General features: G+C 46.2%; 1 protein-coding gene across 8 annotated transcripts in view; it reads right to left on the bottom strand.

Annotated features, from left to right (window-relative positions):
- The window catches only part of COL6A3 (collagen type VI alpha 3 chain), an 86,162-nt gene that overhangs the window by 9,982 nt on the left and 61,540 nt on the right, over positions 1-14,640 (bottom strand). For 7 of the 8 annotated variants that reach the window (XM_027117352.1, XM_027117336.1, XM_027117369.1 and 4 more), the window contains 10 exons: positions 13,563-13,595; positions 13,445-13,481; positions 13,330-13,341; positions 12,739-13,232; positions 11,020-11,116; positions 9,702-10,400; positions 8,374-8,476; positions 5,373-5,884; positions 3,709-3,987; positions 2,577-2,675 (listed from right to left, as the gene is read on the bottom strand). In XM_027117352.1, the coding sequence (XP_026973153.1) occupies positions 2,577-2,675; positions 3,709-3,987; positions 5,373-5,884; positions 8,374-8,476; positions 9,702-10,400; positions 11,020-11,116; positions 12,739-13,232; positions 13,330-13,341; positions 13,445-13,481; positions 13,563-13,595 (2,365 nt within the window). The remainder of the gene's footprint in view (positions 1-2,576; positions 2,676-3,708; positions 3,988-5,372; positions 5,885-8,373; positions 8,477-9,701; positions 10,401-11,019; positions 11,117-12,738; positions 13,233-13,329; positions 13,342-13,444; positions 13,482-13,562; positions 13,596-14,640) is intronic. The other variant, XM_027117344.1, reaches the window with a different exon arrangement.

Genomic DNA, 14,640 nt, shown 5'->3' with positions numbered 1-14,640 from the left:
CCAGAAACTAACACACCATTGTAAATTGACTATACTTCAATTAAAAAATAAGAAATCAAAGGGGTTGAGACTTGTTTTCTTCTCCATCCCAAACTACCATGCCACATCCATACTGGCATTTTTTTAGTTTGATTTAAAAATCATAGCATTAAAAGTTTTTATAAAATCTTTTTATACAACTCTTAAGTTAAAACTTAATTACCCAATCTACCATGAATTCTTGAATTGTTCCCATAAATTTATGTCAAGAGGAGAGAATTTCTTGGTTTTCTGTCAATCTTTCCATTGGAAAGGCAAAAGGAGTCTGAAAAACACGTGGCTGTCTCTAACACAGACCAATTCCTAAACTTGTTTCTAAAAGTAAACTATTTTAAAACATTTTGCAGCTCTATAAGTAGTTGGTTTTTTGACCCTTATCACACATCTGTGTATGTAATAGTTTCATAATTCCTGCATTGACTCATCATCTTTTTCTAGTAACTCCTGATACCACATGTCAGTATGGGTTGTGGATGAATTAAAAGATAGATAGGTAGATAGATAAATGTAGATGTACAGATATACATCAACCATGTATACATGGACACAGGGAAAGTCCATCAATGGAATAAAATACTATTCCAGCCACTATGGAGAACAGTATGGAGGTTCCTTAAAAAACTAAAAATAGAACTACCAGATGACCCAGCAATCCCACTACTGGGCATATACCCTGAGAAAACCATAATTGAAAAAGAGTCATGTACCACAATGTTCATTGCAACACTATTCACAATAGCCAGGACATGGAAGCAACCTAAGTGTCCATCAACAGATGAATGGATAAAGAAGATGTGGCACATATATGCAATGGAATACTACTCAGCCATAAGAAGAAACGAAATTGAATTATTTGTAGTGAGGTGGATGGACCTAGGGTCTGTCATACAGAGTGAAGTAAGTCAGAAAGAGAAAAACAAATATCGTATGCTAACACATATATATGGAATCTAAAAAAAAAAAATTGTTCTGATGAGCCTAGGGGCTGGACAGGAATAAAGATGCAGATGTAGGAAATGGACTTGAGGACACAGGGAGGGGGAAGGGTAAGCTGGAACAAAGTGAGAGAGTGGCCTTGACACATACACACTACCAAATGTAAAATAGATAGCTAATTGGAAGCAGCAGCATAGCACAGGGAGATCAGCTTGGTGCTTTGTGACCAGCTAGAGGGGTGGGATAAGGAGGGTGGGAGGGAGACGCAAGAGGGAGGGGATATGGGGATATATGTATATGTATAGCTGATTCACTTTGTTATACAGCAGCAACTAACACAACAATGTAAAGCAATTATACTCCAATAAAGATGTTAAAGAAAAATACTATTCTGGTAATAGAGAAGATTCCCTCTAGAAACAACTAAAAGAATTGAGAGCGCTGTATTTCCAAGTGGCCCCAAAGAGATGGGTGTGTGGAGTCAGAAACCACCCAATTTCATTTAAACACTGATGAGATACGATGCAAACTCTACAAAAAGGATGAGGTGGAGAAACAAGGGTCACTTTAAAACTTAAACTGGAAAGAGTAAAATAGGGAATCCTTGCCAACAGCTCAAAAAATAATGTGTTGCTGCTTCTGACAATGCAGGGCATATCGAGAAAGCACAGCTGCTTTTAAATCTCGCACTGTAGGAAAGCAGCTGGGCAGTCGATATACAGCTTTCGTCATAATCCGTTGCAGAAATTAACAACGTAAAGAGATATGCCTTCCTTCTCCTGACTGTGGCCAATATGTCAAAAACTAATGAACTGTCCCTATAACTAGTGGAAACCCTTTGCTTTGGGGTCTGTAAACAATAAGATATCTAAATACCCTTGACTGTGGAATTAGTACCAATATCTTTTGCAGAATACTCTTAAGCAAAGCATATCGGCTCTTTCAATAACCAGTTTCCCACAGATGAACAATCATAGCTCATGTTCCCCTGAAAAAGAGGTCACGGGTCCCCCAGCGTTCCACTGCCCAGGACAAAAGCAAGTCACAACTGTCACTTCCAGAAACACATCTAACTCATCACGGATTTCACATAAAATGTGCACATGCTTGGGGTCAGACACATAGAGAATGGCAGGCTAGACTAAGCCAGGGCGTGTGCTTAGGAAATTGGGACCAGAACATTGATCCCATGGGTCACTTCCAAACCATTTATTTCATGGATTCCAGTCTGAATTGTCTTGTATTCTTCTAAGCAGTTTTTTATTAGATTAAATCACCAAGCGGATGAAATCTTATGCTTCGCTGCATCACACACCACAAATCAACTCGAGTCCCAAGATGAGGCACCAGGGAAATGACTAAGGGACACATGAGTTCCTGGCTACGGCTCCCAAAGCAGCGCTCATTCAACTTTTTCTAAGATCCTGGGGACAGGCAACTTGGAATGTGCAGAATAAGCCCAGGAGGGGCCACACAGAGCCACTTTGAAACTTTCTCCATACAAGTCTCTCCTGGTCTGAGAATTAGAACCCCAGCAGATTAAACTGTTCAGAAGAACGCTTTCTTAGTGCTGCAGTGGACCTGATAGTTTCACAGCTCACCTGTTTTACTCCCAGCCAGCCGTTCTGCGCTCACCACTAGATTGATGGTTGAACTAGAAGCTGACCTCGCCGTTTGCGGAGATGGAGGCTGAATTTTCTCTATAAAAGAAAAAGATACACCACTAATAGGTAACTCAGAAAATGAAAGGCTTAGGAACCCTATGGGACTGAGGCAGGCTTGCCATCCTGGGTCATGTCTTATGTAAGGAGGGGCCACTGAAACGCAGAGACCCAAGAAGTCTCCACACACACTGCTTATGTCTGTTGTCTGCACTTTTGATTCATCTCAACAAGCAAACGGAGGAAATTTCTGAACCTGGAAGAGATCCTCGCATTTTTCCACATAACATCTTCTGCTTCCTTCCAAGGAAGCAGAGCCCTGGGGTTGAAGGGTCTTTGGACTCAAATCTTCATGGGTTGTATGGTAACTGATGGGAATTGCCTTTCCTCAATCATAGTTCCTTGATATGAATAACTCTGGCCCAAGAGAAAAGAATGGGAGCCGCCCCTCCACGTCCCAGGAACAGCAGGGGGTCGAGAAGAGTCAGGGGTGGGGGTGAGGGTCCAGGAGAACTTGGGGAGGGGGCTGGGAAATCATGCAGGTCAGGACTCGGGGCAGCAAAGGAGCCACAGGGCCAACACAGCAGAGGGCAGAGCCTGAGCACGATGAGACCAGGGGAGGGAAGCGCTGGTGCCCTTTCGACTGTGCCTGTGGACATCCCGTGGCCCCTGGGATGAGACTCCCTAAGGAGCCATGACTCAGTGGTGTTTTCTGTTCACTGACCATGGGAACATGCTTCCGACACGGGACATGGTGGGCAGCCAAGACCCAGCCAGGTTCCATGGCCGTATTTCTTCCTCCCTGGGAAGGGGCTGCACTCAGGCCACACGGATCTGATTTCCTGCATCAAGTAGCCCAGGACGCCCAAGGCAGGACAGCAGTTCACAAGGAACCCATTTTCCGTTTCGTTAAGTTATCAAGTTGGGTGCAACCGAAACACACAGGATTTCGCTTTAACCTTGTTGCTGTTTCAGAAAAGGTCAGTGAACAAGCACTGTTCCCTCTATGGCGCCGTTGGATCTCCCACGCAGAGATAGGTACCAACCTTCCTTAAACCGACAGTGCACTTACTTGTACTGAAACTGCCTTGGTAGATGGCTCTGACCTGAGACCTTAGGTAACAGATCACCGTGACATGGTACGTCTGCCCAGGGAACAGGCCCCCGATGACGTGGTCTGTGACCGTGAGGTTCTGCTTCAGAACCGGGGACTGATCGTGGGCCGAGGTGATGGTGAGGTTGTATAAATAAGGGCTGGGGGGCTCGGGCCTCTCCCAGTGGAGTTTGACGCTGTTCTCTGTGATTTCAGACGCGTGGACCTCTCGGGGTGCCTTAACTGCAAGATGGAGTGCTGAGAGCAGGAGACAAAATAAAACCCTAAATGACTGTAACACACAGGCCGGAGATGAACTCTAAAAGAGATATACCAGTACACGGTCGATCTGAAATTTAGGTGAGGCAGACAACTAGCTTCTCTTTCAAGCTCCAGAGAAATACTGATCTTGTAACCCACCAGCATATGTGAAACGTGAAATTCACAGTAATCAAAAATCTCATTGTTCATCGGCCAGGTACACGATTACCTTTTTTTTCCTGTTGAAAATCTCTCTTATTAAGGAAATACTTTGAAACTGTGTGGTTCAGGTGCTTAATCTGAAGCGTTCAAGACAGAACGAGGCCCCTAATTTAAAATATATTAAATATACATCATGGAACTTTAGGGTATGACATGAAATTCTTTCAAGGAATCCCTGCTTCTCTCTCTTCATAAAATGAAGACAATCTCCATTTTCTCAGGAGCACATACATCCTGCCTTCACTTTTCCATACAGTTTGTGACTCTATAGGAACTTCTAGCATCTTCTCTGTGGGAAAAATAACATAACACAGTCTGAGTCCCATTAAGCCCACCAACCCCCAACCCCCGTAACTAATCCAGCCTGGAATGCATTCTTCCCAGGGGCAGTACCAGCGCGTAGTTTGGTCTGTGGGGACAGAACAATCGTCTGGGCTCTAACTTTTCAATTTGCTAAACGCAACGCCCCAATGTTGCCACAGCACGAGGCTTGGGCCTCTTCTCTATGGGTACATGCTTCCCAGCGGGGACAAGGCTTCTGCAATTACAAAGCTCCAACCAGACCTTCGGGAGTCATACTCTAAGGGAGGCGGGTCTGGCTCCAGAACTATAGCATAGAAGCATAAGCTTCACCACTTAAGAGCTGACAACAGGCTCTCTCTCTCTCTCTCTCTCTCTCTCTCTCTCTCTCTCTCACTCCCTCGACGGGGTCTAAAACCCTACGTCTACTTAGCACTCATCCCTTTAACTGAAGACAGTTGCATTTCCAGGAGAGGTGGGTGGTGGCCGCCCACTGACACCCCTGAGAGAATGAGCCGCTCCCATGCTTGCCCCGATGGGGGTTTGGGGCTGGGGTGGGGAGTGGGAAAACGGGCAGCAGAGGCGGCGGAGGGGTGGGTATTTCACCTGCTCTTTGCTTGGAACTCACCAGCCTCACGGTGGGCGGGGGGCGGGGGGGGGGGAAGAGAAAGATTACTTTCTAATATAGATAAAAAGGGATGTTTTGGTAATTCCATGCTCAAACCAGCACCTTTCAAAATACATCATCTAGATGTCAGATTGCAGATCAAGGACCGTGTCTGGATTGCTTTGCAAACAGGCTTCAAGGGACAAGCCCTGGACACAGTAAATGAGGCATCCCAGGTAGGTGGCTTTCTTACCCATGGGCTTAGCAGTGGCTGGCCTGGTGGCGGCCAGTTTGGCTGCCTGGGGCCTGGGGGCCTCGGGCTTTGCGGCCATGGGTTTGGCAGCAGCAGGGAGTCTGGCAGGGGCCGGCTTTGCTGCTGCGGGCCTCGCGGCCAGTGCGGGTCTGACTGTGGCTGTCTTCGAAACCTCCGGCTTGGTGGCCTCAGGCTTGCTGGCCACGGGCTTGGCAACTTCGGGCTTGGTGGCCTCAGGCTTGGTGGCCACAAGCTTGGTGGTCACAGGCTTGGCGACCTCGGGCTTGGTGGCCACTGGCTTGGCCAAGGGCTTGGCGGCCTCGGGCTTGGCGGCCTCAGGCTTGGTGGCCATGGGTCTCCCAGCCACGGATCTCTCGGCCACAGGTCTCATGGAAGCTGGCTTTGAGGCCGGCAGGTTTACCACTGTTATTGGTTTGGTGGTGGTGGTCACTGGCTTTGCTGTGGTCACTGGTTTAGATGTAGGACTTGAAGTAACATTATTCGGAACATTTCTGTTAAAACATATTAAATATTATTTCAACTCATACGTATTTTCTCCTGCTATCTAAAATAGACAAAGACATAACTCCATGCGCTATACAAAATTTGCTATCTCACCAAAATGCATGCAGTGGCTTTTACATATTCCATATAGCATTGCATATACTAAATTCCTTCCTTTTAGGATCTGCGCCACAGAAAGACATTGAACAGCATATAAAAAATAGAATTATTAAAAATGAAGCCTCTATTGTACTATAAATACACCTGAAATCTTATTTTCAATTTATAAAAGCTGGAAGAGAGCAAAGAAACAGAAATAAATATTGTCATAATAATAATAATACTTTTTGTTCATAATAAATAGTAAAGATAAAATATTTAAATAATGCTCTAATTATAAAAATTGATCAACTGAAACGCATACACCAAAAACTAAGATCAGTTAATAGCTACGCTCGTTATAAGAAAGTAGCCGCTCAACCAGATGCTGTGTTAAGTGAAGCTATCTACGAAATAGACAGACAGAGAGAACACACTTGTGGTTGCCCCCGGCTGGGGGGCTGGCTGGGGGAGGGATGGAGTGGGAGGTTGGGGGTTATCAGATGTAAGCTATCATATACAGGATGGATACATAACAAGGTCCTGATGTATAGCACAGAGAACCATATTCGATAACCTGTGATAAACCATAATGGAAAAGAATATTAAAAAATGTATATATGTGTAAGTGAATCACTTTACTGTACAGCAGAAATTAACACAACATTGTAAATTAACTATACTTCCATTAAAAAGTTTAAATAAAAAAATAAGCAAGATGCTGTGTTGAGCTGGAAAATGATCAAATCGGCATACGCTTTCATTCCTAGGGCGTGTTGTATATTTTTGTTTGTATTAATTTTTGTGTATGTGGTTGTTTTTCTCACAATTTCTTGATTTACTATGAATCCCTAAAGAGAACAGCAATATAACCATCAGACATGCTAGCGCAGACCCAATTTTGTTCATTACTTGCCCTGAGATGAACATTCATTATTTTATAGAAATGTCATGCTATATGGCATAGGCAGTATATTTTCAAGTTGCTGTCATAAAACTTCAGATACTAGGTTGCTTTGTTCATTCTGTTTTCCTAAATATAAAGTTGAGCCAACCTGATGGAATGTTCCAGGGAAATTATACAGATAATACAAGGCTAGAAAAACAGAACCTGTGAACCTAGATCAAGCAGAATGAGCATCACAGCACCAGAGAAGGGTCACCGCTGCCTTGGGAATGATTTTCAACTTACTAGGCTGAAATGTGAAGCGTTCCCTCTGAGGACAAAGACAAAAGCTGAAGGAGTTAAGGGGTGTAGGGAGAAGCATGGGCGGTTGGAAGAGGTCACCCTGGGGCTCAGCCAAGCGTAAGGCAGGCAGTCGCTTTACAGGGATAATTCGAATCTGCATCTCATCTGAATGCAACAGACAAAACCTCCCCTTCTCCCAAAGCATGATCCTCTGTGGCCTTCTCTTGAGGGACAGAATTGCTGGTACAGTGCCTGACCTCACTTCCTGCCACCACGTCCCCCTTGCCCAGCCCTCTGTCACACAGCCACAGTGCCCTCCTCTCTACTCCTGGAGTTGGCACCAACGATGGCACTGGACATAAGGCCATGGAGCATATGCCGAGCAGCCAGCATCACCATGGGCACTGCAGCCCCACCCACCTCCCATCCATCTCATCGGTCTTCCTAGGAGACCATGCATGTCCCCTCCCTTTGCCAACACCATCACCTGTGTCATTACAGCATTAATCATTTTGAGAGACAGCGAGTCCATTTCTTGCTTAATGTATCCAATCTTTCTGTATGAAATCATTGCACACCAGTTATAGTAGACTGTTGGGACATATGGCCCCAGTGGCCCACTTTCTCTGTACCCACAGCCTTTGCAATGTGATGTGGCAGGTTCCCCCAACAAGCCCAGCTCCCCACTCTTGAATCTAGCGAGGCCAGCTTTGGTCACGCTTTGGCCAGTAGGATAGGGCACAGGTAACAGTGTACCAGCTCTAGCCTAGACCTCAGGAGGCCTTGCTTACCTCCACCTTCTCTCACGGAACCCTCCCAGTCTCCTTGTGCACAAACCCACGGTTGCCACATGAGACCACCCTAGACCGCCAGTCCACAGCTGACCAGCAGCTGACCACAAACATGAAAATGAGCTCTGTAGAGGCCAGAAGAACTGCCCAGCTGAGCCCAAGCAAAACCCACCAGCCCACAGAATCTCAAACTACATAAACAGTTGTTATTGTAAGCCAGTAAGTTTCAGGTAATTTGTTACACAGTAAAAGCTAATGGATACAACAGACTCTTCCCCTGAAATGCTCCACGTGACATTTGGGAAGTCACGTTTTCTGGATCTCAACATCCTCACCCCATAAAGTTAGGCGTTGGCTGAAGGACCTCTGCATTCCCTCTAGCGCTCTAATTTCTAAGACAGTTATTATAATCACTTACATTTGTTTGTAACCAAACTGCACAAGATTCTTTGCCGGTTGGTCCCCTTGGAACCAATCACACTGTTTCCTGATATCTGGGGACAGGTAAAAAGCATCTTTACCTAGAGAAAAAGAGAGAAGGAAATATTTAAGGGCATGTGAACCACACGCAAATTAAAATCAATCTGCTAAGGCGTTAAATGGATCACGTATAGGTAGTTCGTGAATATTTGTTGAATTAATTCATTCTTCCAGACAATCTAAGCCCAGTGATTTGAAACATGAAGCATAATGGTGCTTGATCCATAAAACGTCTCAAGCCAGTATCTCCTATTTGGCAATATTTGGGTGATTAAGTTAAAGGTAGCACTTTCTCAATGTGAGGGAAGACAGGAATAGAAGAAAAATCAAGTGCAGAATGTACCAAGTTCCAAGCTCTTGGACATCACATTATAATAGAATTACTTTGAACATTTTCTCAGTGCTGTTTAACAAAACTTCTGTTTTAATTGTCCGAAGACGGTAATAGTGGCTCCTGGGTGAACTTGCTGGCCTACCCTTGCTTCACATTTTTCCCCTAAAACTTTAGGGAGACAGGTCATACTTTATAAATCTCCCTCATTGGTTAGATGCTTTTCTGTGCCTGACTCCATCAAGGCAGTGATGAATGACACACCTCCTCCAGGATGTGCAGTCTACTGGGACCACATACCCATAAATGAATGACCAACGGGCCATGTGATAGATGCGGTAAGTACAACATCCTGATTAACAATGCCCGAGCCTTGGGAGTGGGGACCATCGCAGTGAGCAGGGGGTCTGGAGACAATTTTTGAAGATGAATGCGGGTTTGTCGCTGAGCAAGGGTGGAGATCATTTAGCGGAGGGAGAGCCATATCGGGTAAAGGCTCAGAGGTATCCAAGTGTATGGTTGGGGGCTAAGCCCAGATCAATGCTGCTCCTTCTAGAAGCTTCCCTGATCCCCATCAGGGCACACTCAGTGTGACATAACAGCGTATCATGTCATGCCTAATGAATGTGCACTTGACCCCTTCACCCACCTAGACTATAAACTCCCAAACTATAAACTATAGTTTATAAACTATAAACAGGGACACAGTCCATGGCTGGGAAGGGTCTAGTCAGGTCTGGTTGAATAAACGAGTGAACAAGGGCAGGATTCCCGTCTGTGTCAACTGCCCACCCCAGCTCCTAACAGTGTGTCTGGGATGTGGTAGGTGCCAGCATATACTTGTTGAATGAATGGACGGGTCAACATGGGCACACTAGCTATCATTCCCATGCCTGCAGCCCCATCCCTGGGGGCCAAGTGTGCGCAGGACTTACTGCTGATGAAGGATGGCAACAGCCTCCCGAAGCGCATCAGAGGCTCTTCGTTGAGCTCAGTAGACTTGTCCATGAGTTTGAAGAAGACGTCGTTTGGTTCACTGGCGAAGCTGTACAGCTCCTTGACGTTCACCTTCCTACCAATGCCCAGGATCACGAAGAAGTAACCCTTGCATTTGGCCTGCAGGATGGCTCTCTGGGCCTCCTGCAGCTGCTGGTTCTGCACCTCGCCCGTCAGCATCAGGACCACGAGCTTCAGGTCCCGTGGGTTGGGTGCACTTTCAAAGATGTTCTCAATGGTATAGTCGATGGCGCTGCCCAAAGCCCTGGTCCCCTGGAGCTGTGCCATCCTGCTGCCAAGGAAGGCCAGGAGCTTCTCCTTGGAGCCGTAGTCAGTCAGGGAGAATTCCACCTTCACGGGCGGCATGCTGGCGTTGCCCACGGACTCATAGGGTGCCTGCTGCACGACCGCCACTCTGGCGAAGTGCTGGGAGGCCTTGGGGTCTGGGCTCATGTCCAGCTGTTGGACCAGGTACTGTATGTACTTCCTCATCTCATTGAACTGGAACGGAGTGGTGGACTCGGAGCTATCTAAGATGAAAGCCATGTCGATATCCACGTCGCTGCCCGCTGCTCTCCGGTCCCTGAAGGAAGGCCTCCAGTTGCCAAATCCACAGGATGGGTCGATGTTGCAGATGTCTAGAAAGAAGCATGGCAGCCCGTTTATTCTGTGACTCTCCTGGCGAGATACTGCACATCAGTCTGCAGGGAGCCTGGGGTCATTAGAATTGTCACATAATGTAGAAACCTATGTATACCTTGCTGACAATATCATGGCCAGATTTCAGTTTTCATCACCTAGCACTTACTAGAGGAAACAAATCAGGCCGAAATCCTTGTTAACATACTATGGCATTGGCACAATGAAAGAAAAGGAAAGAAAAGAAAACTACCTTGCTTCCTTGCCACTCCTTGAAGAAATGTGTTCCAGAAACACATTACCAGATAATAAAACAAAACCAGATAATAAAATTCTGGACTCCAAGGTCAAAATATAAGCAGAGCCCACTTCCTCCTTTGTTACCTATGGAACTAATCATTCTCTTCACAGAGAGAGGCTCTGTTTGGGGGCAGTCGGCTTTAAGGATGGAAACTACTCACGCAGCATAGACACTGGTAAATACAAGACTATGTGAATCTTCATTTAACTTAAGCTCTTTGTGCAGATGATGATTATTCACTCAAATGTCCCTCTGTAGATAGTGTGTTTTGCAATTGCAGCCGGACAGATTTTTTTTCTCTTAGAGAAGCACCTTACCCAAGCAGACGTGACACGTCAGGACTTTCTCCAAGAAGTCCGTGAGGTCTCCACTAGCTGGTAGGACGAGGGCATGACCCACTGCTGTGTTATTGATCTGGTTTAAACAAAAGGAAATCCTTAGTAGGAGTACACGGGGTAAGTTACCATTTGAAAATGCAGCTGAAGAATACACATCAATTAAATAAACACAATTATTCAATAAACACATCAATTAAATAATTCTTTAATAATTATTAAATAATTAAATTAAATAATTATTTAATAAACACATCAGTTAAATAAACCCCCCAACAGATCAATATCTTCTCTTTCTTGGGAAGCGGGGTTAGGAAGGAAGGCACTGATTATGATAGGAAAACAGGTTTTCTCCCAATGAGATGAACCGGAGTTCAAATCCCACTCCTGCTGGACCTGAAGCACAATTATTTAACTTCTCTGGAATTCAGTTTCCTTAGCTGCAAAGTGGAGATAATGGTAAATTCCCAAGAAGTTATTTGGAAGATTAAATTGGATAATGTATGTAAAGTACCTGGTATAGCCTCTACCAAAGAACAGGGACCTAAATGTCATTGTTATCTAGCAATAATAATAGCGACTAACAAATATTCAGTCCGTCCCTCTCCCATGGGCCCAGGTCTAGAAAGGGATTTAACAACAAAGCAAGTTATGAAATCACTTCCAGAAGACTCAGAATGTCCTGCCCATCACAGCCCCTGGCACATCATCATTAAATTGAATAAATGAATGAATATTTGACTTTTTGAACTTGCTGAAACTATGCTTTTCAGGAAACATGCGTGGCTCTGGATCACTCAGCCCTCACAAGGGGAGATGTATACATGATCCCCTAATAGGAACGTAAGGCTGGTAGCCCAAGCTGGAGCCGAAAGCCCAATACTATGTTCTCCAATTGGCCTGGAGTTTGGCAGAATAAACCCTAAGAGATGGTGCCAGTGACCCAACTGTCTCTTGCTGACGTGGCAGTGATAAAACCGTAGAACATCCAGTTTGGAAAGGAAGATGCTAGGGACCATCTCATCCACCAGCCTCTGTTACAGGTGAGAAATCTGAGGCACAGAGAGCATAAGTGACAGGGCCGTGTTACTTTTGGTGACTTAAAGCTAGAAGGTGGTTGGACTGGCACTAGAGCCAAGACCTCCTCACTCCTGGTCCCGCTGTGTCCCTTCCTACCCATCATCCACCCATCCTGGACTGCAAAGCCACAATCAGCACTGAGTAAATATTAATTGACTAATTAATCTTTATATATATATATATATTAGTAGTATAACAATTATACAAGTCATTTAAGCAAAGAATAAGGAAACACTTAGCTGCTTCATAGGCTGAAGCTAATGCTTCCTCGTCCTATGCTTAAATAACTTGTTTCATTGTTAGATGCCAGCCTGGCTGAGAAATATTTGAACAGGGATGCACCTTGGGTGTTGGGCTGGCTGATGTCTGGAGAACCTCCCAAGGAGACTGTAGGCCTCCAGGGTCAGCCTGGGAGAGCCTCATCCAAGAAGCAAAGAGGGACCTAGTGGGAATAAGTCATGGGCCTTTGGATGTCCATCTAGTGCCAGAGCCATCAGGATGTTCTGGAAGTCTCGCAAGTGAGACCAGCCTCATCTAGAAGCTAAGGGGTGCAAACCCATCAGGGAGGATACAGTTGCACCCAAGCACGTTCTCAGAGTCAGAGATGCCCAGAGCACAGACCTGCAGGGCGTTGACCAGCTGCCGGTCCTCCTGGCTCGTGAGGAACAATGGTGTGATCCCAGCATCTGAGAGCTTGAGCACGGCCTCCCTGAGCTGCGGGGACTCCCTCGTGGGTTTATTGCTGAAGAAAACCGCCACCTTCCTCATCAGGAATCCATTCCGCACCCGCTTAAACGTGTTTCTGGCCACGAAGGACATGGCAGTTTCCAGACTCTGCTGCTTGGACGTCAGAGCCACCTGAAGGTTCTTGATCTTGTCCTGGAGAACGGACTTCTTCTTGGAGTCAGCAAAGCGGATCTCCGTGGTGACCTCATTGTTGTAGGTGACCACGGCCACACGGGCGCCCCGCGGGCAGTTGCTCTCGGCGATGGTCAGGTCATCCACGATCTTCAGGACCACATCCCTCATCCGGCTGAATGCGTCCTGGGTGACTCCCTCAGAGGTGTCCAAGGCGAAGGCCAGCTCCGTCGGGAAGACAGGGCATTCCAGGGGCCCTGTGGGAAGGGGGAGGGTTTTCACAGACAAACTACTTCCTGGAAAAGGGATCTTCTGCTTTCCTTGGAAGGAAGTTCAATTACTGAAATGACTTACCGTAGCAGCAAGCTAGAAGAGAACAGAGAAGAGAGTGAAAGCCTGGTCCACCAGGTGCGAATTTCACACATAAGGATAAAAATGAGGCACAGACGGCAGAAAATCGTGTACTTACGACATTTATCTTTGATGCTCTGGACCAGGGCACATTGCTGGAAAAGGAAAGAAGATGTAAGAGAACAGACAGAGAAAGCTCACAGGGCAAGGGCTCGCGAGGCACACATGCAACTTACGTCCATCGAGTCACCTCTGCTGCCTTTGTAACCCTGCAAAACAAGGACGGGGGCTGAGACCTCGCAGACGTGAGGGCTGTGGAGCTTCCCACCAAGGAACAGCCCGGGGCCCACAGACACATGACAGAGAGAACAAGGTGGGCCCTGACTGACCTTGATCATTTACAGGCTCTCCCTATAAATTTGATGTAACTGCTCGAAGAGCAAAGGAGAGACTTTGAGGACAGAAGTGTTTCCCCTGTAAGATCAATAGCTCCATGCCCTGGAATCCAGGATACTCATGGCAAATGAACATAAATCACACATTTGAACTTGAGTCTAAACGCTGCTTCTCCAGAGAGAAGAGCTGCCTTTCCCCTGCTGCCTTCCTACATCCTGTCAGAGGAGGGACACCCAGGAGTCACTTAGCTACCCTGAGGCTCCAGGTCTAAGCATCCCGGGATTCCACCCCAGGGATACATTCATGGCTGCCCTCGGCATCTCATCCCAATGTGTGGCCACCGAGGGTCAAGCTGTCACCTCATGGGCTAGCCAGCGTCTTTCCATCCGGTTGCCCCTGCTCATCCGTCCCCCACTGCAACAGGACTAACCATCTCCCGTTAAAGGCTCCTCTCCAGATTCAACACCTGACTCTACCATCTTCTCCTGGGTTCAACCAATCCAACCCTCTGACCTTTCTTTCTAAGGATGATTTTTCCACTTCCTGAGTTATCTTTTCCATTCTTCTGTGAACCTCATCAATTTCAATGTCAGGAGACAGTACAGGAAGAAATTCAAGCAAGGAAACAAAGACATTCATGATGAAGGATATGGAAGGGTTGGAGAAAGGTGCCCTCCTGGCTCTAGGTCACTAGTGGGGTTTCAACCACAAATCAGTAGCTCCCTTGGGGATTTTATAGACCAAAGGGAATCTTCCCCAAACCGAGGTCTATACTATACTCCCTCCACAAGATGCAATCAAAAGGTATTCAAATGTGTTCTCTTTAGTTTGTCCTCAGCACAAACCTCAAGCAAACCTACACCAGGAAATTGTAAAGGCAAATTACGATACACCCTAGATTATAGAGTTCCATGTGAA

Source organism: Aethalodelphis obliquidens, unplaced genomic scaffold (genome assembly GCF_003676395.1).
Source record: "Aethalodelphis obliquidens isolate GAN/ISIS:26980383/991018 unplaced genomic scaffold, ASM367639v1 scaffold2, whole genome shotgun sequence".
NCBI classification, from domain to species: domain Eukaryota; kingdom Metazoa; phylum Chordata; class Mammalia; order Artiodactyla; family Delphinidae; genus Aethalodelphis; species Aethalodelphis obliquidens.
Note: the sequence above shows the minus strand (reverse complement) of the source record. Positions and strands in the feature narration are given on the sequence as shown.